Source organism: Melopsittacus undulatus, chromosome 1 (genome assembly GCF_012275295.1).
Source record: "Melopsittacus undulatus isolate bMelUnd1 chromosome 1, bMelUnd1.mat.Z, whole genome shotgun sequence".
Taxonomy (NCBI): Eukaryota; Metazoa; Chordata; class Aves; order Psittaciformes; family Psittaculidae; genus Melopsittacus; species Melopsittacus undulatus.
Window position 1 is genome coordinate 804,916 of NC_047527.1, and position 22,930 is coordinate 827,845.

The 22,930-nt window shown below is 60.1% G+C and overlaps 1 protein-coding gene across 1 annotated transcript; it reads left to right on the forward strand.

Moving 5' to 3' along the window:
* The first annotated feature begins 1,020 nt into the window (after positions 1-1,020).
* DGAT1 (diacylglycerol O-acyltransferase 1) lies at positions 1,021-15,028 on the forward strand. The gene is made up of 17 exons (XM_034068869.1): positions 1,021-1,157; positions 3,036-3,123; positions 4,723-4,763; positions 5,578-5,663; positions 5,846-5,898; positions 5,976-6,081; positions 7,172-7,270; positions 7,362-7,436; positions 8,395-8,498; positions 9,110-9,148; positions 9,228-9,269; positions 10,773-10,817; positions 11,611-11,723; positions 11,830-11,895; positions 13,472-13,559; positions 13,638-13,700; positions 14,660-15,028. The coding sequence occupies exons 1-17, from the start codon at positions 1,021-1,023 to the stop codon at positions 14,804-14,806; spliced, it is 1,392 nt and encodes a 463-aa protein (XP_033924760.1). The 3' UTR covers positions 14,807-15,028.
* The last annotated feature ends 7,902 nt before the right edge of the window (positions 15,029-22,930 follow it).

Consider the following 22,930-nt stretch of genomic DNA (forward strand, 5'->3'; position numbering starts at 1 on the left):
CTACACCCCCATTGCCCCCATATGCCACCCATAACCCCCCATTGCCCCCCATAGCCCGCATATAACCACCCATAACCACCCATGTACCCCCCCTTTGCCCCCCACTGCCCCCCATATGCCCCCCCATAACCCTCCCTGCACCCCCCATTGCTCCCCCTAACCCCCCCATTGTCCCCCCATAACACCCCCTGTACCCCCCATTGCCCCCCATAGCCCCCATTGCCCCCCCATAACCCCGCTGAACCCCCCATTGCCCCCTATTGCCCCCAATAGCCCCCATCTGTCCCCCCCATGCCCCCCCATCCCCACTCACCCCATTCCCACCCATTGTGACCCCCCCCATCCCTCCCCTTGCACCCCAATACCCTCCATGAGGCTCCCATTGACCCCCATAACCCCCCCTGTACCCCCCACTGCCCCCCATTGACCCCCCCATAACCCCTCCTGCAGCCCCCCATTGCCCCCATAGCCCCCATTGACCCCCCCATAACCCCCCCTGTACCCCCCATTGCCCCACCTGTACCCCCCCATAACCCCCATATGCCCCCCCTAACCCCCCATGTACCCCCCATTGCCCCCCATAGCCCCCATTGACCCCCATAAGCCCCATTGCCCCCCCTGTACCCCCTATTGCCCCCCATAGACCCCACTGCCCCCATAATCCCCCCTGCACCCCCCTGAACCCCCTCATTGCCCCCATAGCCCCCATTGCCCCCCATAATCCCCCCTGCACCCCCCTGAACCCCCCCATTGCCCCCATAGCCCCCATTGCCCCCCATAACCCCCCATTGCCCCCCATAGCCCCCATTGCCCCCATAACCCCCTCTGTACCCCCCACTGCCCCCCATAGCTCCCATTGGCCATCTCCTCCCCTCCCCGCCTCCCCATTGGCTCCCAGTCCCCGCAATCCCCCCTCCCCATTGGCCCATCCTTCTCCCCGCCCCGCCTCTCCTCGCCTCCCATTGGCTGAGCGGGGGCAGGGGGCGGGGCCAGGAGCGGACACGGGGCCTGGGCCCGGCCATGGGCGACCGCGACCGCGGGCTCCGGGGGGGGGGGGGGGGGGCGCGCGGCGGCGGCGCGGGGGGGGCTCGGGGAGCGCGCACCCCCCCCCCGGAGAGGGGTCACGTGGGCAGCGAGACCCCCGAGCATGAGTTCCGGTAACGGGGGTGGGGGAGGGGGGAGATGGGGGGGAGGGGGCCAGGGGGGAAGGGGGGGCCTTGAAGGGGGGGGTTGGGGGGGGTGGGAGGGGGATGGGGGTGTTTGAAGGGGGGGTTGGGGGGGGATGTGTTTTGGGGGGGAGGGGTTTGAATGGGGGGGGAGGGGGCTGGGGGTGTTTGAAGGGGGGGTTTTAGGGGGGGGAGGGGGTTGGGGGCTGTAAAGGGGGGTTTGGGGGGGAGGGGTTGGGGGGGTTTGAATGTGGGGCAGGGGGGAGGGGGTGTTTAAAGGGGGGTTTGAGGGGGGAGGGGAGGCGGTTGGGGGGGGTTTTAAAGGGGGGGTTTGGGGGGGTTGAAGGGGGGGGAGGGGGCTGGGGGGAGGGGAGGCGGTTGGGGGGTTTAAAAGGGGGGGTTTGGGGGGAGGAGTTTAGGGGGGGGTTTGAAGGGGGGTTGGGGGGGAGGGGGTTGGGGTGTGTTTAAAGGGGGGGTTTGGGGGTGTCCCCCCCCCCATTGCCTTGTTGGGTCCTATTCCCCTCCCCCCCCCTCGGGACCCCCCAAACTGAGGAGCAAAAGGGGGGGGCAGGAAGTTTACCCCCCCCTCCCCCCCCAGTTTGGGGTGCGGTGGGGGAAGGGTTGACCTCGTGACCCCCCCCTCCCCCCCTCCTTTGGGGTGCGGTGTGGGAGGGGCTGACCCCGTGACCCCCCCCTCCCCCCTCCCTCCTTGGGGTGCGGTGGGGGTGGGGCTGACCCCGTGACCCCCCCTCCCCCCCCGTTGTTATCCGGGGACTCTGCCCCCACCACACCCACACCAGAACTGGGGGGGGAGGGGGGGGTCAAAGGTGTCCCCGGGGGGGGGAGGGGCTCTTGTGGGGTGGGGGAACCCCCCGTGAACCCCCCCCTGAACCCCTTTTACCCCTCCCTTTTGTGCCCCCCCCCCCCCCGTGTATTGGTTCTGTCCTGTGCCCATTGCCCCCAATGGGGTCCCCCCATTGACCCCATCCTCTCCCCCATTGACCCCATATCTACCCCATTGACCCCATTTTTTCCCCCCCATTGACCCTGTCCTCTCCGCCATTGACCCCATGCCCCTCCCCATTGACCCCATGTCCCTCCCCCATTGACCCCATGTCCTTCCCCCATTTACCCCATGTCCCCCTATTGACCCCATTTTTCCCCCATTGACCCCATTTTTCCCCCCCCATTGACCCCATGCCCCTCCCCCATTGACCCTATACACCCCCATTGACCCCCTTTTCCCCCCCATTGACCCCATATCTCCCCCATTGACCCCATATCCCTCCCCATTGACCCCATTTTTCCCCCCATTGACCCCATTTTCCCCCCATTGACCCCATGTCCTCCCCATTGGCCCCATGTTACCCCCCATTGATCCCATATCCCCCCATTGACCCCGTGCCCCTCCCCCATTGATCCCATGCCCTTTCCCCATTGACCTCATATCTCCCCCATTGACCCCATGCCCCTCCCCCATTGACCCCATATACCCCCATTGACCCCTTGCCCCTCCCCCATTGACCCCATGCCCCTCCCCCATTGACCTCATTTTTCCCCTCATTGTCCCCATGCCCCTCCCCCATTGACCCTGTGACCTTCCCCCATTGACCCCATCTCCCCCCACTGACCCCATGTTTATCCCCCCATTGACCCCATGCCCCTCCCCCATTGACCCCATATCCCCCCATTGACCCCATGCCCCTCCCCCATTCACCCCATGCCCCTCCCCCATTGACCCCATATCTCCCCCCATTGACCCTATGCCCCTCCCCCACTAATCCCTTGCCCCTCCCCCATTGACTCCCTGACCCCCCATTGACCCCCTGACCCCCTGTCCCCCCATTGACCCCTGACCCCTGACCCCAGGTGCCACCGCCTGCAGGACTCCCTGCTCAGCTCCGCCAGCGGGTACAGCAATTACCGAGGGGTGCTCAACTGGTGCGTGGTCATGCTGGTGAGTGAGCACGTGACACACCACGTGACACACCACGTGACACCCCTGTGGGCACCCCAACATGGAGACCCCCATGACACCCCATGGACACCCTATGGACACCCCATGTGACCCCCCCCATGGAGACCCCCATGACACCCCATGGCACCCTATGGACACCCCATGTGACACCCCATGTGATGCCCCATGTGACACCCCCCCATGGCACCCCCCCATGGGCACCCCCACATGGACACCCCGTATGGCCCCCCCATGGAGACCCCATGGACACCCCCATGGACACCCCCATGGCACCCATGGATACTCCATGGAGCCCACCATGGCACCCATAGATCCTCATGGACCCCCCCCCATGGAGCTCCCTATAGCACCCATAGATCCTTAGGGACCCCTTCATGGCACCCATAGATCCTCATGCACCCCCCCCCATGGCACCCATAGATCCTCATGGAGCTCCCTATGGCACCCATGGATCCTTAGGGACCCCTTCATGGCACCCATGGATCCATGGTACCCGCCATGGAACCCCTTATGGCACCCATGGATCTATGGGTACCCCAATGGGACTGATAGATCCTCATGGACCCCCCCCATGGAGCCCCCTATGGCACCCACGGACGCCCCCATGGAGCCCCCCATGGCACCCATAGACCCTCATGGACAACCCCCCATGGAGGCCCCTATGGCACCCATAGATTCTCATGGACCCCTCCATGGATACCCCCAATGGGACCCATAGATCCTCATGGATCCGTCTATGGAGCCCCTCATGGCACCCATGGACACCCTATGGCACCATGGACACCCATAGATCCTTAGGGACCCCTTCATGGCACCCATGGATCCATGGACCCCCCCATGGTGCCCCTTATGGCACCACCGCCTATGGATTCCCCCATGGAGCCCTCCATGGCACCCATGGATCTATAGACACCCCCTATGGCACCCATGGATCCTCATGGAGCCCCCTATGGCACCCATGGACACCCCCATGGCACCCATAGATCCTCATGGATCCCCCATGGAGCTCACTATGGCACCCATGGTACCATAGACACCCCCATGGTGCCCATGGATCCATTGTACCCCTATGGACCCCCCATATCACCCATGGCCCCCTATGGCACCCATGGATCCATGGAACCCCCCATGGCACCCATAGACCCTCATAGACCCCCCATGGCACCCATAGACCCCCATGAACCCCCCCATGGCACCCATAGATCCCCATGGAGCCCCCTATGACCCCCATTCCCCCCCATGCCCCCCCTCACCCTGTGCCCCGGGGGGGTGGGGGCAGGGCTGTGACCTCCCCTCCCCCCCCCGGGTGGGGCCCTCGTGTCCCAACCACGTGTGGGTGCTGCAACAGTGGGGGTGGCGCAAGAGGGGGGGGAGGGGAGGGGAAGGGGGGAGGGGGAAGGGGAGATGGGGGGGTTTAATGGGGGGGCAATGGGGGGGGAGGGGTTTGGGGGGTGTTTGAAGGGGGGGAGGGGGGGAGGGGAGGGGGTTGGGGGTGTTTGAAGGGGGGGAGGGGGTTAGGGGGTGTCTGAAGGGGGGTTTTGGCGGTGCCCCCCCCCCCATTCCCTTCTCCTGCCCCAGATCCTCAGCAATGCTCGGCTCTTCCTGGAGAACCTCATCAAGTGAGAGCCCCTCCCCCCCCCAAACACTGACCCCCCCCCGCGACCCCCCCAGTGACCCCTCGAGTGCCCTCCCAGTGACCCCCATAGTGACCCCCATTGCCCCCATAACCCCCCCAGTGACTCCCCCCAGTGCCCCCCAGAGTGACCCCCCATTGACCCCCATTGCCCTCCCAGTGACCACCCCAGTCCCCCCCATTGCCCCATGCCCCCCCCAGTGCCCACCCATTACCCCCCCTTTGCCCCTAGGACCCCCTCAGTGCCCAACCCAGTGCCCCTCCCATTGCCCCCATAACCCCCCCAGTGACCCCACAAGTGCCCCCCCATTGCCCTTAGGACCCCCCACATGACCCACCCATTGCCCTCCCAGTGACCCCTCCAATGCTCCCCATTGCCCCCCAATGCCCCCCATTGCCCCCCATTGCCCCCCAATGACCCCCAATGAACCCCCTCATTGCCCCCCCTTGACCCCCCCATTGCCCCCCAATGCCCCCTCATTGTCCCCCATTTCCCCAATGCCCCCCCCGTTGCCCCCCCATTTCCCCTACGACCCCCCGTGACCCCCCCACTGCCCCATCATTGCCCCCCATTGCCACCCCATTGCCTCAATGACCCCCCCCATTACCCCCTTATTGCCCCCCAGTGCCCCCCCAGACCCCTCTATGGGGCTGGGCCCCCCCCCCCCAGCCCCCCCCGGGGGGGTTCCCAATGGATTACGGGGGGGCAGTTTTGGACCATCCCATTGGGAAGCATTGGGGGGGGGGGGGGGGGGTGTGTGCCCCCCCCCATCCCATGCCCCCCCCTCTCCATGGCTCAGGTACGGGATCCTGGTGGATCCCATCCAAGTCGTGTCCCTGTTCCTGAAGGATCCCTATTCCTGGCCCTCCCTGTGCCTCATCATCGGTGAGTGCCCCCCCCCCCATTAACACACTGGGGATGGGGGGGGTCCTGACCCCCCCCCCTTTGCCTTCATCCCCCCTCACCTCCTCTTCCTCCCCCCATTAACACCCTGGGGATGGGGGGGGGCCCTGACCCCCCCCTTTGCCTTCATCCCCCCTCACCTCCTCTTCCTCCCCCATTACCAGTGGCCAACGTCTTCGCCCTGGTAGCCCTGGCCCTGGAGAGGCGCTTGGCAACGGTGAGGACTTGGGGGGGGGGGGGTACCCCCCTTTGTGTGCCCCCCCCCCATCCCTTATAACCCCCCCCCCCCCATAGGGCTCAATGTCCGAGGCCACCGGAGCCTTCCTCCATGCTCTCAACCTCATCACCATCCTCTGCTTCCCGGCCGGCACCGTGCTCGCTGTCAGCTCCATCACCCCCGGTGAGGATATGGGGGCAGGGGCCATTGATCACTAATGATCCCACTTATCCCATTGATTCCATTGACTCTCAGTGACTCCCATTGATCCCCATTGGTCCTCATTAACTCCCATTGATCACCATGGACTCCCATTGACTCCCATTGACTCCCATGGACTCCCATTGATCCCCATTGAGTCCCATTGACTTCCACTGACCCCATTGACCCCATTGATCCCCATGGACTCCCATTGACTCCCATTGATCGCATTGACCCCACTGACTCCCTTTGACCCCATTGACTCCATTAACCCCTTTGACCCTATTGACTCCATTGACTCTCATTGATCCCATTAACTCCCATTGACCCCATTGACTCCCATTAACCCCATTGACTGCCATTGACCCCATTGATCCCATTGACTCCCATTGACCCCATTAACCATATTGACTCCCATTGACGAGCATTGACTCCCACTGACCCCATTGACCCCCATTGACTCCCATTGACCCCATTGACCCCCACTGACTGCCACTGTCTCCTATTGATCCCATTGACTCCCATTGATCCCATTGACTTCCATGGACTCCCATTAATCCCCATTGATCCCCATTTACCCCATTGATCCCGTTGACCCCATTGACCCCATTGACTCCCATTGACCTCCACTGACCCCATGGACCCCCATGAACTCCCACTGACCCCATTGACTCTCATTGACTCTCATTGACTCTCATTGACTGCATTGACTCCCATTGACTCTTATTGACCCCATTGACTGCCATTGATCCCATTGACCCCATTGATCCCAATTGACTCCCATGGACTCCCATTGATCCTATTGATCCCACTTACCCCATTGACCCCATTGACTCCCATTGACTCCCATTGATCACACTGACCCCATTGATTTCCATTAACTCCCATTGACTCCCACTGACCCCCATTGACCCCATGGATTCCTATTGACTCCCATTGATCCCATGGACTCCCATTGACTCCCATTGATCCCATTGACACCCACTGACCCCACTGACTCCCACTGACCCCATTGACACCCACTGACCCCATTGACACCCACTGACCTCCCTTCCCATCCCATATCCCACAGTGGGCTCCGTCTTCGCACTCGCCATCTACACCATCCTCTTCCTCAAGCTCTTCTCCTTCCGGGATGTGAACCGCTGGTGCCGGGAGGCCAAGGACCAAGGTTTGCAATGGGGGGGTCCTGGGGGGCTCCTCACACCCATGGGGGGTCCTCATGGTCCTTGTGTCCCCCCCCCCCTTTTCCTTTCCCACAGTTCCAGAGGGCAGGAATGCCAATGGGGACGTTGGGATGAGCGAGGTCTCGTACCCAGACAACCTGACCTATAGCAGTGAGTGCTGGGGGTGAGGGAGGGGGGGCCCTAAGGTGATGATGATGGGGGGGTCCCTGAGGTGATGATGATGATGATGGTGGGGGGGTCTCTAAGGTGATGATCATGATGGGGGGTTCCTAAGGTGATGATGATGATGATGATGATGATGATGATGATGATGATGATGTGGGGGCCCTAAGGTGATGATGATGGGGGGGGTCCCTAACGTGATGATGGGGGTGTCCCTAAGGTGATGATGATGATGATGATGTGGGGGGGTCCCTAAGGTGGTGATGATGATGGGAGGGGGGTCCCTGAGGTGATGATGATGATGATGATGGGGGGTCCTTAAGGTGATGATGATGACGGGGGGGTTCATAAGGTGATGATGATGATGATGGGGGGTCCTTAAGGTGATGATGATGATGATGGGGGGTCCCTAAGGTGATGATGATGATGGGGGGGGGTCCATAAAGTGATTATGATTGGGGGCCCTAAGGTGATGATGATGATGGGGGGGGAGGGGTCCCTAAGGTGATGATGATGGGGGGGTCCTAAGGTGATGATGATGATGATGGGGGGTCCCTAAGGTGATGATAATGATGATGGGGGTCCCTAAGGTGATGATGATGATGGGGGGGGGACCCTAAGGTGATGATGATGGGAGGGGGGACTCTGAGGTGATGATGATGATGATGATGATGATGGGGTGGGGTCCCTAAGATGATGATGATGATGGGAGGGGGGTCCCTGAGGTGATGATGATGATGGGGGGGGGGTCCTTAAGGTGATGATGATGATGGGGGGTCCCTAATATGGTGATGAAGATGGGAGGGGGGTCCTTAAGTTGATGATGATGATGGGGGGGGTCCTAAGGTGATGCTGATGATGATGATGGGAGGGGGGTCCTAAGCTGATGATGATGATGATGATGATGGGGGGTCCCTGATGTGATGCTGATGCCCCCCCCCCATAGATCTCTATTACTTCCTCTTCGCCCCCACCCTCTGCTATGAGCTCAACTTCCCCAGATCCCCTCGTATCCGGAAGCGCTTCCTGCTGCGGCGCCTCTTTGAGATGGTTTGAGATGGGGGGGGCTTGGGAGGGGGGGCCTGAGTTGGGGGGGGGGCTGGGGGGCGGGGCTAGGATGAGGATGAGGGGGTCAATGGGGTGGTGATGATGGGGGGGTCCCTAAGGTGATGATGATGGGGGGGTCCCTAATGTGGGGAGGTGATGGGGGGGGTCCCTGGGGTGATGATGATGATGTGGGGGTGATGGGAAGGGGTCCATAGGTGATGCTGATGGGGGGGTCTCTAATGTGGGGGGGTGATGGGGGGGGTCCCTGGGGTGATAATGATGATGGGGGGTCCCTAAGGTGGGGGGGGAATTGGGGGGGTCCCTAAGCTGATGCTCATGGGGGGGTCCCTAAGGTGGGGGGGGTGATGGGAAGGGGTCCCTAAGGTGATGATGATGATGGGGGGGTCCCTAAGGTGGAGAGTGATGGGGGGGTGGTCCCTAAGGTTATGCTGATGGGGTGTCCCTAAGTTGGGGGGATGATGGGGGGCGCCCAGATGATTTGGGGGGATCTGGAATTGGGGGGGGGACACCTTGGGATAAGGACATAAAGGGGGGGGGGCTGGAGGTGGGGGGTCCCTGATCTGGGGGTGCTGATCCCCCCCCCCCGTTTCCAGCTCTTCTTCATGCAGCTGCAGGTGGGGCTGATCCAACAGGTACTGGGGGGGGGGGGGTCCTGGCCCCACTGTGGGGGTGCAGGGGGGGGCACAGGTCCCAGCAGCTCTTCCCTTGCAGTGGATGGTGCCGACGATCCGAAACTCCATGAAACCCTTTCGGGTGAGGGGGGGGCACTGACTGATCCCAGTGATCCCATCCCATTGATCCCAGTGATCCCAGTGATCCCATCCCTGCTGCATCCCTGCTGCATCCCATTGATCCCAGTGATCCCATCCCTGATGCATCCCATTGATCCCATTGATCGCATCCCATTGATCCCAGTGATCCCATTGATCCCATCCCTGCTGCATCCCATTGATCCCATTGATCCCATCCCTGCTGCATCCCATTGATCCCAGTGATCCCATTGATCCCAGTGATCCCATCCCTGCTGCATCCCAGTGATCCCATCCCTGCTGCATCCCATTGATCCCATCCCTTCCTGATCCCATTGATCCCATCCCTTCCTGATCCCATTGATCCCATCCCTGCCTGATCCCATTGATCCCATCCCTTCCTGATCCCATTGATACCATCCCTGCCAGATCCCATTGATTCCATTGACCCTATTCCTGCTTGGTCCCATTCACCTCATCCTTGCTCCATCCCATCCCTGCCTGTGGGACATGATTCTCTACATGATCTCATCCATCCCATCCCTGCCTGCTCCCATCCTTACCATTCCATCCCTGCCTGTTCCCATTGATCCCATTCCATAACTACCTGCTCCATCCTGTCCCATCTCCATCCATGTTTCATCTCCATCCCTGTTCCATCCCATCCCTGTTCCCATCCATCCCATCCCTGTTCCCATTGATCCCATTCCATCACCACCTGCTCCATCCCATCTCCATCTGTGCTCCACCCTATCCCTGTTCCTATTGATCCCATCCCTGTTCCCATTGATCCCATTCCATCACTGCCTGCTCCATCCCATCCCATCTCCATCCATGCTCCATCCCATCCCTATTCCCATCCATTCCGTCCCTGCCTGTTCCCATTGATCCCATCCCATCCCATCTTCATCCATGCTCCATCCCATCCTTTCCCTGTTCCCATCCCTGCCTGTTCCCATTGATCCCATCCCATCTCCATCCATGCTCCATCTCTGCTCCATCCCATCCCTGTTCCCATCCCTGCCTGTTCCCATTGATCCCATCCATCCTGCTCCATCCCATCCCTGTTCCCATCCATCCCATCCCTGCGTGTTCCCATTGATCCCATATCCATCTCTGCTCCATCCCATCCTTCCCCTGTTCCCATCCCTACTTGCTCCCATTGATCCCATCCATCCTGCTCTATCCCATCCCTGTTCCCATCCATCCCATCCCTGCCTGTTCCCATTGATCCCATCCATCCTGCTCTATCCCATCCCTGTTCCCATCCCTACCTGCTCCCATTGATCCCATCCATCCTGCTCCATCCCATCCCTGTTCCCATCCCTACCTGCTCCCATTGATCCCATCCATCCTGCTCCATCCCATCCCTGTTCCCATCCCTACCTGCTCCCATTGATCCCATCTCCATCCTGCTCCATCCCATTCCTGTTCCCATCCCTACCTGCTCCCATTGATCCCATCCATCCTGCTCCATCCCATCCCTGTTCCCATCTCTCTCCCACAGGATATGGACTATTCCCGGATCATTGAGCGGCTCCTCAAGCTGGCTGTGAGTGCCTGACCCCCCGGGGGGATCCCATTGATCCCATTGACCTCATCCCTGCCTGATCCCATTGATCCCATTGACCCCATCCCTACCTGATCCCATTGATCCCATTGACCCCATCCCTGCCTGATCCCATTGATCCCATTGACCCCATCCCTACCTGATCCCATTGACCCCATCCCTACCTGATCCCATTGATCCCATTGACCCCATCCCTGCCTGATCCCATTGATCCCATTGACCCCATCCCTGCTCCATCCCTGCCTGATCCCATTGATTCCATCCCAGCTCCATCCCTGCTGTATCCCACTGATCCCATCGACCCCATTCCTGCCTGATCCCCTCCCTGCTCCATCCCTCCCTGATCCCATTGATCCCATCCCTGCCTGATCCCATTGATCCCATTGACACCATCCCTGCCTGATCCCACTGATTCCATCCCTACCTGATCCCATTGATCCCATTGATCCCATCCCTACCTGATCCCACTGATCCCATTGACCCCATTCCTGCCTGATCCCATTGACCCCATCCCTGCCTGATCCCATTGACCCCATCCCTGCCTGATCCCACTGATCCCATTGACCCCATCCCTGCCTGATCCCACTGATCCCATCCCTACCTGATCCCATTGACCCCATCCCTGCTCTGATCCCATCCCTGTGTGATCCCCTCCCTGCTCCATCCGTTCCTGATCCCACAGATCCCATCCCTGTGTGATCCCATCCCTGTGTGACCCCATTGACCCCATCCCTGCTCCGATCCCATTGACCCCATGTATCCCATCCCATTGCAGGTCCCAAACCACCTCATCTGGCTCATCTTCTTCTACTGGTTCTTCCACTCCTGCCTCAATGTGGTGGCTGAAGTGATGCAGTTTGGGGACCGGGAATTCTACCGGGATTGGTGGTGAGTTCCCGGGATCCCCTCCCCCCCCATCCCCCCCCCTCCCCTCCCCCCCCCCCCCTCCCCTCCCCCCCCATCCGCATCCGGATCCTCATCCCATTCCCATCAGGAACTCGGAATCTGTCACCTACTTCTGGCAGAACTGGAACATCCCTGTCCACAAGTGGTGCCTCAGGTAGGGGGGGGGAGACCCCTGAGCCCCATTTATGGGGACCCCACTGTACCCCACTTACAGGTGATGGGAACCCCTGAGCCCCATTTATGGGGACCCATTGAACCCCATTTATGGGAACCCCTGAACCCCACTTATGGGAACCCCCTGAGCCCCATTTATGGGAACCCCCTGAACCCCGTTTATGGGGACCCATTGAACCCCATTTATGGGTGATGGGACCCCCCTAAATCCCATTTATGGGTGCTGGGAACACCTGAAACCCTATTTATGGGTGCTGGGACCCCCTTGAGCCCCATTTATGGGGACCCCCTGAGCCCCATTTATGGGTGCTGGGACCCCTGAGCCCTGTTTATGGGGTCCCCCTGAACCCCATTTATGGGGACCCCTTGAACCCCATTTATAGGGACCCCCTGAGCCCCATTTATGGGGACCTATTGAACCCCATTTATGGGGACCCCTGAACCCCATTTATGGGGACTCCTAAATCCCATTTATGGGTGCTGGGAACCCCTGAGCCCCATTTATGGGGACCCCCCTGTACCCCATTTATGGGTGCTGAGACCCCCCTGAACCCCATTTTTGGGTGCTGGGACCCCCTGAGCCCCATTTATGGGTGCTGGGACCCCGTTTTTGGGGTGCTGGGCCCCATGAACCCCATTTTTAGGGTACTGAGACCCCCCTGAACCCCTTTTTTTGGGTGCTGGGACCCCATTTTTGGGATGCTGGGACCCCGGATTTGGGGTGTTGGGACCCTTGTGAACCCCATTTTTGGGGTGCTGGGACCCCCCTAAACCCCATTTTTGTGGTCCTGGCCCCCCTGAACCCCTTTTTTGGGGTGCTGGGACGCCCTGAACCCCATTTATGCAGACCCCTTGAACCCAGTGTTTTGGTGCTGGGATGCCCTGAACCCCATTTATGCGGTAATGGGACCCCCCTAAACCCCATTTTTGGGGTCCTGGCCCCCCGAACCCCATTTATGGGTGCTGGGACCCTGTTTTTGGGGTGTTGGGACTCCCTGAACCCCATTTATGGGGACCCCTTGAGCCCAGTGTTTTGATGCTGGGATGCCCTAAACCCCATTTATGGGTGCTGGGACCCCATTTTGGGGTGTTGTGACCCCCCCTGAACCCCATTTATAGGTGCTGGGACCCCGGTTTTGGGATGCTGGGACCCCCCTAAACCCCATTTTTGGGGTCCTGGCCCCCTTGAACCCCATCTATGGGGACCTCCTGAACCCCAATTTTGGGTGCTGGGACCCCCTTTTTTGGGGTACTGGGACACCCCTAAATCCCTTTTTTGTGGTCCTGGGCCCCCTGAACCCCATTTATGGGGACCCCTTGAACCCAGTGTTTTGGTGCTGGGATGCCCTGAACCCCATTTATAGGTGCCAGGACCCCAGTTTTTGGGGTGCTGGGACCCCTGAACCCCATTTATGGGTTCTGGGACCCCCCTGAACCCCATTTATGGCTGCTGGGACCCCAGTTTTGGGGTGCTGGGACCCCAGTTTTGGGGTGCCGGGACCCCAGTTTTGGGGTGCTGGTCCCCCCCCGACCCCATTTTCGGGGTGCCCCCCCAGGCACTTCTACAAGCCGATGCTCAAGAGAGGAGCCAGCAGATGGTGGGCTCAAGTGGCTGTTTTCTTGGCCTCTGCCTTCTTCCATGAGGTCAGTTTTGGGGGGGCCCCCCCCTGCACCCCAAATCCCCCCCCCCCATTGCTATGGGGCTGACCCCTATCCCTGCAGTACCTGGTGAGCGTCCCCCTCAAGATGTTCCGGCTCTGGGCATTCATGGGGATGGCAGCACAGGTATGGGGGGGACCCCTAAAATGGGGGGGACCCCAAAAATGGGGGGACCCCTAATATGGAGGGACCCCTAAAATGGGGGGGGTACCCCTGAAATGGGGGACCCCTAATATGGGGGGACCCCTAAAATAGGGGGACCCCTAAAATGGGGGGGGTCCCTAAAATGGGGGGGACCCCTAAAATGGGGGGGTCCTCGAAGGGGGGGGGGCACTGAGATGATGGGGATGTGGGGAATGGTCCCCACAGGTGATGGGGGGGGCAATGTGAGGGTGATGATGATGAAGGAGGGGTCCCCAATGTGGTGAAGGGGGGTCCCCAATGTGATGATGATGAGGGGGGGTCCCCAGTGTGAGGGTGATGATGATGAAGGAGGGGACACAATGTGATGATGATGAAGGGGGGTCCCCAATATGATGATGATGAAGGGAGGTCCCCAGTGTGATGATGGGGGATGCCTAATGTGGTGATGATGATGATGATGATGATGGGGGGGCCCCAATGTGATGATGAGGGGGGGTCCCCAATGTGAGGGTGTTGATGGGGGGGTCCCAATGCGATGATGATGATGAAGGGGGGTCCCCAGTGTGGGACTGGTCGGGAGCCATTGGTGCCCAGGTCCCCTGGGACACAATGGGGCTCCTATGGGGCTGCCCCATTCCCTTCCCATTTCCATCCCATTCCCACCCCATCCCCTCCCCATTCCCACCCCATTCCCACCCCATTCCCACCCCATCCCATCCTAACCCCATTCCCTCCCTATTCCCTCTCCATCCCTCCCCATCCCCTCCCCATCCCCTCCCCATTCCCACCCCATTCCCACCCCATTCCCACCCCATCCCCTCCCCATCCCCATCCCATTCCCTCCCCATCCCCATCCCCATCCCATCCCCATCCCATCCCCATCCCATTCCCATCCCATTCCCTTCCCATCCCATCCCTACCCCATTCCCATCCCATTCCAGATCCCTCTGGCCTGGTTCGTGTCCAAGTTCCTGCGTGGGAATTACGGGAATGCTGCCGTGTGGATGTCCCTCATCATCGGGCAGCCTATTGCCGTCCTCATGTACGTCCATGACTACTACATCCTCAACTCCGAGGGCCACCGCTGACCTCCGGCATTCCCATGGGATCCAGGCCGGAGCGGAGCCCGGAGCCGCCGCTGACCTCCGGCATTCCCATGGGATCCGGGCCGGGATGCGGCTCCCGGGATCCCCTTGGCCGCAGCTTGGAGGCTATTGAAGGGCTTGGGATGAGGATGGGAAGGGACTGGTCCCATTCCTGGCCCCAAGATGATTCCCGATGGGAATGGCAGGGGGGGCTCCAGGCCCCTGATAAAAGTGGTTTTGGTTTTTCCAAGTCCAATCCAGGTCCTTGTGGGATTGGGAATGTTGGAAGTGGGAGCGGAGCCGGGAATTGGGATGCGGCAGCCCCCAAACTGGGGCTGGGAGACACAAAGTGGGGGCAAAGAAGACACAAACTGGGATCAGGAATCCCAAGAAGTGGGATTGGGAATCCCAAAACTGGGATCGGGAACCCTAAAACTGGGATCCGGAATTGCAAACTGGGATTGGGAATCCCAAAACTGGGTTTGGGAACCCAAAAACTGGATTTGGGAATCCCCAAACTGGGATTGGGAACCACAAAACTGAGATCAGAAATCCCAAAACTGGGATCAGGAACCCAAAAACTGGGATCGGGAATCCGAGAACTGGGATCTGGAATCACAAAACTGGGATCGGGAATCCCAAAACTGGGATTGGGAATCCGAGAACTGGGATCAGGAATCGCAAAACTGGGACCGGGAACCCAAAAACTGGGACTGGAAATACCAAACTGGGATTGGGAATCCCAAAACTGGGACTGGGAATACGGAAACTGGGATCGGGAATCCGAGAACCATGATCGGGGATCCCAAAACTGGGATCGGGAACCCAAAACCTTGGATCAGGAATCGCAAACTGGGATCAGGAATCCCAAAAACTGGGATTGGGAATCACAAACTGGGATTGGGAACCCAAAAACTGGGATCGGGAACACAGAAACTGGGTTTGGAAATCCCCATAACTGCAGTTGGGAACCTCAAAACTGGGATCGGGAGCCCCCAAACTAGGATCGTGAACCACAAAACTGGTGTTGGGAATACAGAAACGGATTGGGAACCCTGAAACTGGGATCGGGAATCCCAAAACTGGGATCAGGAATCCCAAAACTGGGATCGGGAATCCGAGAACTGGGATCAGGGATCGCAAAACTGGGACTGGGAACCCAAAAACTGGGATGGAGAATCCCAAAACTGGGATCGGGAACACAGAAACCAGGATCGGGAATTGCAAAATGGGGATGGGGAATCCCCAAACTGGGATCAGGAATCCCAAAACTGGGATTGGGAACCCCAAAATGGGGATTGGGAACCTCAAAACTGGGAGTGGGACCCCCCGGATTAGGATCGGGAATCCCAAAACAGATCGGGAATCACAAAACAGGGATGGGGAAACCCCAAACTGGGAATGGGAACCCAAAAACTGGGATCGGGATTCGCAAAACTGGGACCAAGAACCCAAAATGGGGATCGTGAGCCCCCAAACCAGGATTGTGAAACCCCAAACTGGGATCGGGAATCACGAAACTGGGATCGGGAATCACAAAACTGGGATCGGGAATCCCCAAACCCTAACCCTAAACCTAACCCTAACTCTAACCCATCCTATTCCTATTTCCATTCCCATCCCCATTCATTTCCCATCCTATCCCCATTCCTATTCCCATTCCCATTTCATTCCCATCCTATTCCTATTCCCATTCCATTCCCATTCCCATATGCTCGCACTCGGGCTCTGGGATGAGCCAGACGGATGCACTGGGAGCAGCTGGTGCCAGGATGGTGCTGAAGCCACGGGGCAGGGCCCATCAATAGAGAGCACTGCTCCATCCCAAATCCATCCCAAACCCATCCTAAACTCATCCCAAACCCATCCCAAACCCATCCCAAACTCATCCCAAACTCACCCCAAACCCATCCCAAACCCATCCCAAACTCATCCCAAACCCATCCCAAACACATCCCAAACTCATCCGAAACCCACCCCAAACCCATCCCAAACCCATCCCAACCCCATTCCAATCCCAACCCCATCCCAAACCCATCCCAAACTCATCCCAAAACCATCCCAAACAATCACAAACCCATCCCAAACACATCCCAAACTCATCCCAAACTCATTCCAAACCCATCCCAAACCCACCCCAAACCCATCCCAAACCCATCCCAAACCCATCCCAAACCCATCCCAATCCCATCCCAAACCCATCCCAAACTCACCCCAACCCCATCCCAAACCCATCCCAAACTCATTCCAAACCCATCCCAAACCCACCCCAAACCCATCCCAAACCCATCCCAAACCCACCCCAAACCCACCCCAAACCCATCCCAAACCCATCCCAAACCCATCCCAATCCCATCCCAAACCCATCCCAAACTCACCCCAAACCCATCCCAAACTCATCCCAAACCCATCCCAAACCCATCCCAAACCCATCCCAAACCCATCCCAAACTCACCCCAAACCCATCCCAAACTCATCCCAAACCCATCCCAAACCCACCCCAAACCCATCCCAAACTCATCCCAAACTCATCCCAAACTCATCCCAAACCCATCCCAAACTCACCCCAAACCCATCCCAAACCCACCCCAAACCCATCCCAAACCCACCCCAAACCCATCCCAAACCCATCCCTAACCCATCCCAAACTCACCCCAAACCCATCCCAAACTCACCCCAAACCCATCCCAAACCCATCCCAAACTCACCCCAAACCCATCCCAAACCCATCCCAACCCCATCCCAAACCCATCCCAAACTCATTCCAAACCCATCCCAAACCCACCCCAAACCCACCCCAAACCCATCCCAAACTCATCCCAAACCCATCCCAAACCCATCCCAAACCCATCCCAAACCCATCCCAAACCCATCCCAAACTCATCCCAAACCCATCCCAAACCCATCCCAAACTCATCCCAAACCCATCCCAAACTCACCCCAAACCCATCCCAAACCCATCCCAAACCCATCCCAAACCCATCCCAAACCCATCCCAAACTCACCCCAAACCCATCCCAAACCCATCCCAAACTCACCCCAAACCCATCCCAAACCCATCCCAACCCCATCCCAAACCCATCCCAAACTCATTCCAAACCCACCCCAAACCCATCCCAAACTCATCCCAAACCCATCCCAAACCCATCCCAAACCCATCCCAAACCCATCCCAAACCCATCCCAAACTCATCCCAAACCCATCCCAAACCCATCCCAAACTCATCCCAATCCCATCCCAAACCCTCGGTACCCAACAGGACGGATCCTCCGGTCCGGCAGGGGGCGCAAGGGAGCTGGTTCAGACGGCGCGCTGACGTCATGACGGCGGAGGCAGGAGGGTTCAATAGGGAGTGTTGGACTGGTTGTACTGGGATGGGGCATTGGTGCCTTACTGGTTATACTGGGATGGGGCTTTGGTGCCTTACTGGTTATACTGGGATAGGGCATTGGTGCCTTACTGGTTATACTGGGATGGGGCATTGGTGCCTTACTGGTTATACTGGGATGGGTCAGCAGTACCTTACTGGTTATACTGGGATGGGGCATTGGTGCCTTACTGGTTATACTGGGGTGGGTCAGCAGTACCTTACTGGTTATACTGGGATGGGGCATTGGTGCCTTACTGGTTATACTGGGATGGGGCATTGGTTCCTTACTGGTTCTACTGGGATGGGTCACTGGTACCTTACTGGTTATACTGGGATGGGGCATTGGTACCTTACTGGTTCTACTGGGATGGGACATTGGTACCTTACTGGTTATACTGGGATGGGTCAGCAATGCCTTACTGGTTATACTGGGATGGGTCAGCAGTGCCTTACTGGTTATACTGGGATGGGACATTGGTGTCTTACTGGTTATACTGGGATGGGGCATTGGTGCCTTACTGGTTATACTGGGATGGGTCACCGGTGCTGTACCAGTTATACTGGCCTGGGTCAGCAGTGTCTTAGTGGTTATACTGGTTTGCACTGGTTTATACTGGGTTGTACCGGTTTGCACTGGTTTATACTGGGTTGCACTGGTTCATACTGGTTTAAACTGGTTTATACTGGGTTGCACTGGTTTATACTCGGTTGCACTGGTTCATACTGGTTTATACTGGGTTGCAGTGGTTCATACTGGTTTAAACAGGTTTATACTCGGTTGCACTGGTTCATACTGGTTTATACTCGGTTGCACTGCTTCATACTGGTTTATACTGGGTTGCACTGCTTCATACTGGTTTATACTGGTTTATACCAGTTCACACTGGTTCACACTGGTTCATACTGGATTGCACTGGTCCATACTGGTTCATACCGGTTCACACCGTTCACACTGGTCCATACTGGTCCATACTGATCGTGATTGGCCGCCGGGATCCGGTCCCGTTCCCGGTCCTGGATCGTGATTGGCCACTGGGATCCGGTCCCGGTCCCGGTCCTGGATCGTGATTGGCCGCTGGGATCCGGTCCCGTTCCCGGTGCTGGATCGGCATTGGCCACTGGGACCGGACTGGATCGTGATTGGCCGCCGGGATCCGGTCCCGGTCCCCGTTGGCTGCCCGGCCCCCCCCCCCCCCCCCGGCTCCTCCCCTCCCCCTCCGGGATTTAACGGCCCCGGACGGAGCCGGAGCCAGACCCGAAGGGAACCGGAGAGGAGACGGAGACATGGGAGGGAGCGGGGGGTGAGCATGGGGGTAATGGGGTAATGGGGGGCAATGGGGGGTAATGGGGGCTATGGGGTGATGGGGGTAATGGGGGAAGGGGGCAATGGGGAGCAATGGGGGCAATGGGGATCTATGGGGGCAATAGGGGCAATGGGGTAATGGGGAGCAATGGGACACAGGGATGAGGCGGATAAAGGGACACTGGGAACGGGACACGGGGATACGGGAGGAGAAAGGGACACTGGGAACCGGACCACTGGGACATGGGATGAGGGGGATAAAGGGACACTGGGAATGGGACCACCGGGACCACTGGGACACGGGGATGTCGGGATACGGGAACACCGGAACACGGGGATGCAGGGACACCGGGATGCGGAGATAAAGGGACACCGGGAACGGGACACGGGGATGCGGGAGAGGAAGGGACACTGGGAATGGGACCATCGGGACCACTGGGATACGGGGATACGGGAGGAGGAAGGGACACAGGGAACCGGACCACTGGGACATGGGGATGTTGGGATACGGGGACACCGGAACACGGGGATGCAGGGACACCGGGATGCGGGAATGCGCAGGCACCGGGATGCGGGGATAAAGGGACACTGGGAACGGGACACGGGGATGAGGGGGATAAAGGGACACTGGGAACGGGATCACCGGGACATGGGGATGAGGGGGATAAAGGGACACAGGGAATGGGACCACCGGGACCACTGGGACATGGGGATGTTGGGATGCGGGGACACCGGAACACGGGGATAAAGGGACACCGGGAACGGGACACGGGGATATGCGGACCCCGGGATTCTGGGATGCGGGGACACCGGGAAGGGGACTGCAGGGACACCGGGACACGGGAACACCGGGATGCGGGAATGCGCAGGCACCGGGATGCAGGGATAAAGGGACACTGGGAACGGGACACGGGGATGCGGGAGAGGAAGGGACATTGGGAATGGGACCACCAGGATACGGGAATGAGGGGGATAAAGGGACACAGGGAACGGGACCACCGGGACATGGGGATGTTGGGATACGGGAACACCGGGATGCGGGAATGCGCAGGCACCGGGATGCAGGGATAAACGGACACCGGGAACGGGACCACCGGGACCACTGGGACACAGGGATGCGGGAACACGGGAACACCGGGAACGGGAACACGGGGACATGGGGATGAGGGGGATAAAGGGACACTGGGAACGGGACCACTGGGACACAGGGATGCGGGAACACGGGAACACCGGGAACGGGAACACGGGGACATGGGGATGAGGGGGATAAAGGGACACTGGGAACGGGACCACCGGGACCATTGGGACACCGGGATTCTGGGATGCGGGAACACCGGGAAGGGGACTGCAGGGACACCGGGACACGGGAACACCGGGATGTGGGAACACCGGGATGTGGGGGGGGGCCCTTGGGGGGGTCCCAGGGCAGCTCAGGGGGGTTCGGTGCCTCCCCCCCCCCCCATTGCACCCCCGAACCCCAGCAGCGGGGGGGGGGGGGGGGGGCAGGAGGAGCCCCCGGGGGGGGGGTTGGGTTTGGGGGTCCCTGCTCAGGGTCCCCCCGTGTCCTCCGCAGGACCCCGGCTCTGGCCATGGGTGCGCTCCTGGTGCTGGCGGCAGTGATGGCCGAGGGTAAGGGGGGGGCACCCATGGGTGCTGTGAGCACTGCAGGGGGGGGGGCACCCATGGGTGCTGTGGGCACTGAAGGGGGGGGCACCCATGGGTGCTGTGGGCACTGCAGGGGGGGGCACCCATGGGTGCTGTGGGCACTGCAGGGGGGGGGCACCCATGGGTGCTGAGGGCACTGCAGGGGGGGGGCACCCATGGGTGCTGTGGGCACTGCAGGGGGGGGGCACCCATGGGTGCTGAGGGCACTGCAGGGGGGGGGGCACCCATGGGTGCTGGGGTCACTGCGGGGGGGGGGGGCACCCATGGGTGCTGTGGGCACTGCAAGGGGGGGGCACCCATGGGTGCTGGGGTCACTGCGGGGGGGGGGGGCACCCATGGGTGCTGTGGGCACTGCAGGGGGGGGCACCCATGGGTGCTGAGGTCATTGCAGGGGGGGGGCACCCATGGGTGCTGAGGGCACTGCAGGGGGGGGGCACCCATGGGTGCTGTGGGCACTGCGGGGGGGGGCACCCATGGGTGCTGTGGGCACTGCAGGGGGGGCACCCATGGGTGCTGTGGGCACTGCAGGGGGGGGCACCCATGGGTGCTGTGGGCACTGCAGAGGGGGGGGGCACCCATGGGTGCTGCGGGCACTGCAGGGGGGGACACCCATGGGTGCTGTGGGCACTGCGGGGGGGGGCACCCATGGGTGCTGTGGGCACTGCAGGGGGGGGCACCCATGGGTGCTGAGGGCACTGCAGGGGGGGGGGCACCCATGGGTGCTGAGGGCACTGCAGGGGGGGCACCCATGGGTGCTGTGGGCACTGCAAGGGGTGGGGGGCACCCATGGGTGCTGCGGGCACTGCAGGGGGGGGGGGGGCACCCATGGGTGCTGTGGGCACTGCAGGGGGGGCACCCATGGGTGCTGAGGGCACTGCAAGGGGGGGAGCACCCATGGGTGCTGTGGGCACTGCATGGGGGGGGCACCCATGGGTGCTGTGGGCACTGCAGGGGGGGCACCCATGGGTGCTGTGGTCACTGCATGGGGGGGCACCCATGGGTGCTGCGGTCACTGCAGGGGGGGACACCCATGGGTGCTGAGGGCACTGCAAGGGAGGGGGCACCCATGGGTGCTGTGGTCACTGCATGGGGGGGGCACCCATGGGTGCTGCGGTCACTGCAGGGGGGGACACCCATGGGTGCTGTGGGCACTGCAAGGGAGGGGGCACCCATGGGTGCTGCGGCCCTGAGGGGGGGGGGGCAGCGGGGGGGGCTCTGGGGCTCACGTGCCCCCCCCCCCCCCCCCCCCCATCCATTCCAGAGCCTGTGAGCACAGCCAAGGTGGAAGCTTCTGGAGAGAGTGAGTGGAGGGAGGGGGATGTGGGATGGGGGATATGGGATGGGGGATCAGGAATGGGATGTGGGATATGGAATGTGGGATATGGAATGTGGGATGTGGAATGTGGGATGTGGGATGCAGAAGTCGGATGTGGGATGAAGGATGCAGAGGTGGGATGCAGGATGCTGGATGCTGGAGCAAAGTGCAGGAGCTGGATGTAGGATATGGAATGTGGGATGGGGGATGAAGGATGTGGGATGGGGGATCAGGAATGGGATGCAGGATGTGGGATGTGGAGTGCGGGAGTGGGATGAAGGATGAAGGATGCAGAAGTGGGATGTGGGATGCTGGAGCAAGATGCAGGAGGGGGATGTGGGATATGGAATGCAGGATGGACTGGGATGAAGGATGTGGAAGTGGGATGAAGGATGCAGAGGTGGGATGCAGGATGCTGGGAGCGGGAGTGAGATGCAGGAGCTGGATGTGGGATATGGAATGCAGGATGTGGGA

Bases quoted from the DNA above. Each gene is read 5' to 3' on its own strand.
- DGAT1 (XM_034068869.1), top strand. From the start codon at position 1,021: ATGGGCGACCGCGACCGCGGGCTCCGGGGGGGGGGGGGGGGGGCGCGC. The intron at 1,158-3,035 runs GTAACGGGGGTG...CCCTGACCCCAG, and splicing joins ACCCCCGAGCATGAGTTCCG to GTGCCACCGCCTGCAGGACT. The intron at 3,124-4,722 runs GTGAGTGAGCAC...CTCCTGCCCCAG, and splicing joins ACTGGTGCGTGGTCATGCTG to ATCCTCAGCAATGCTCGGCT.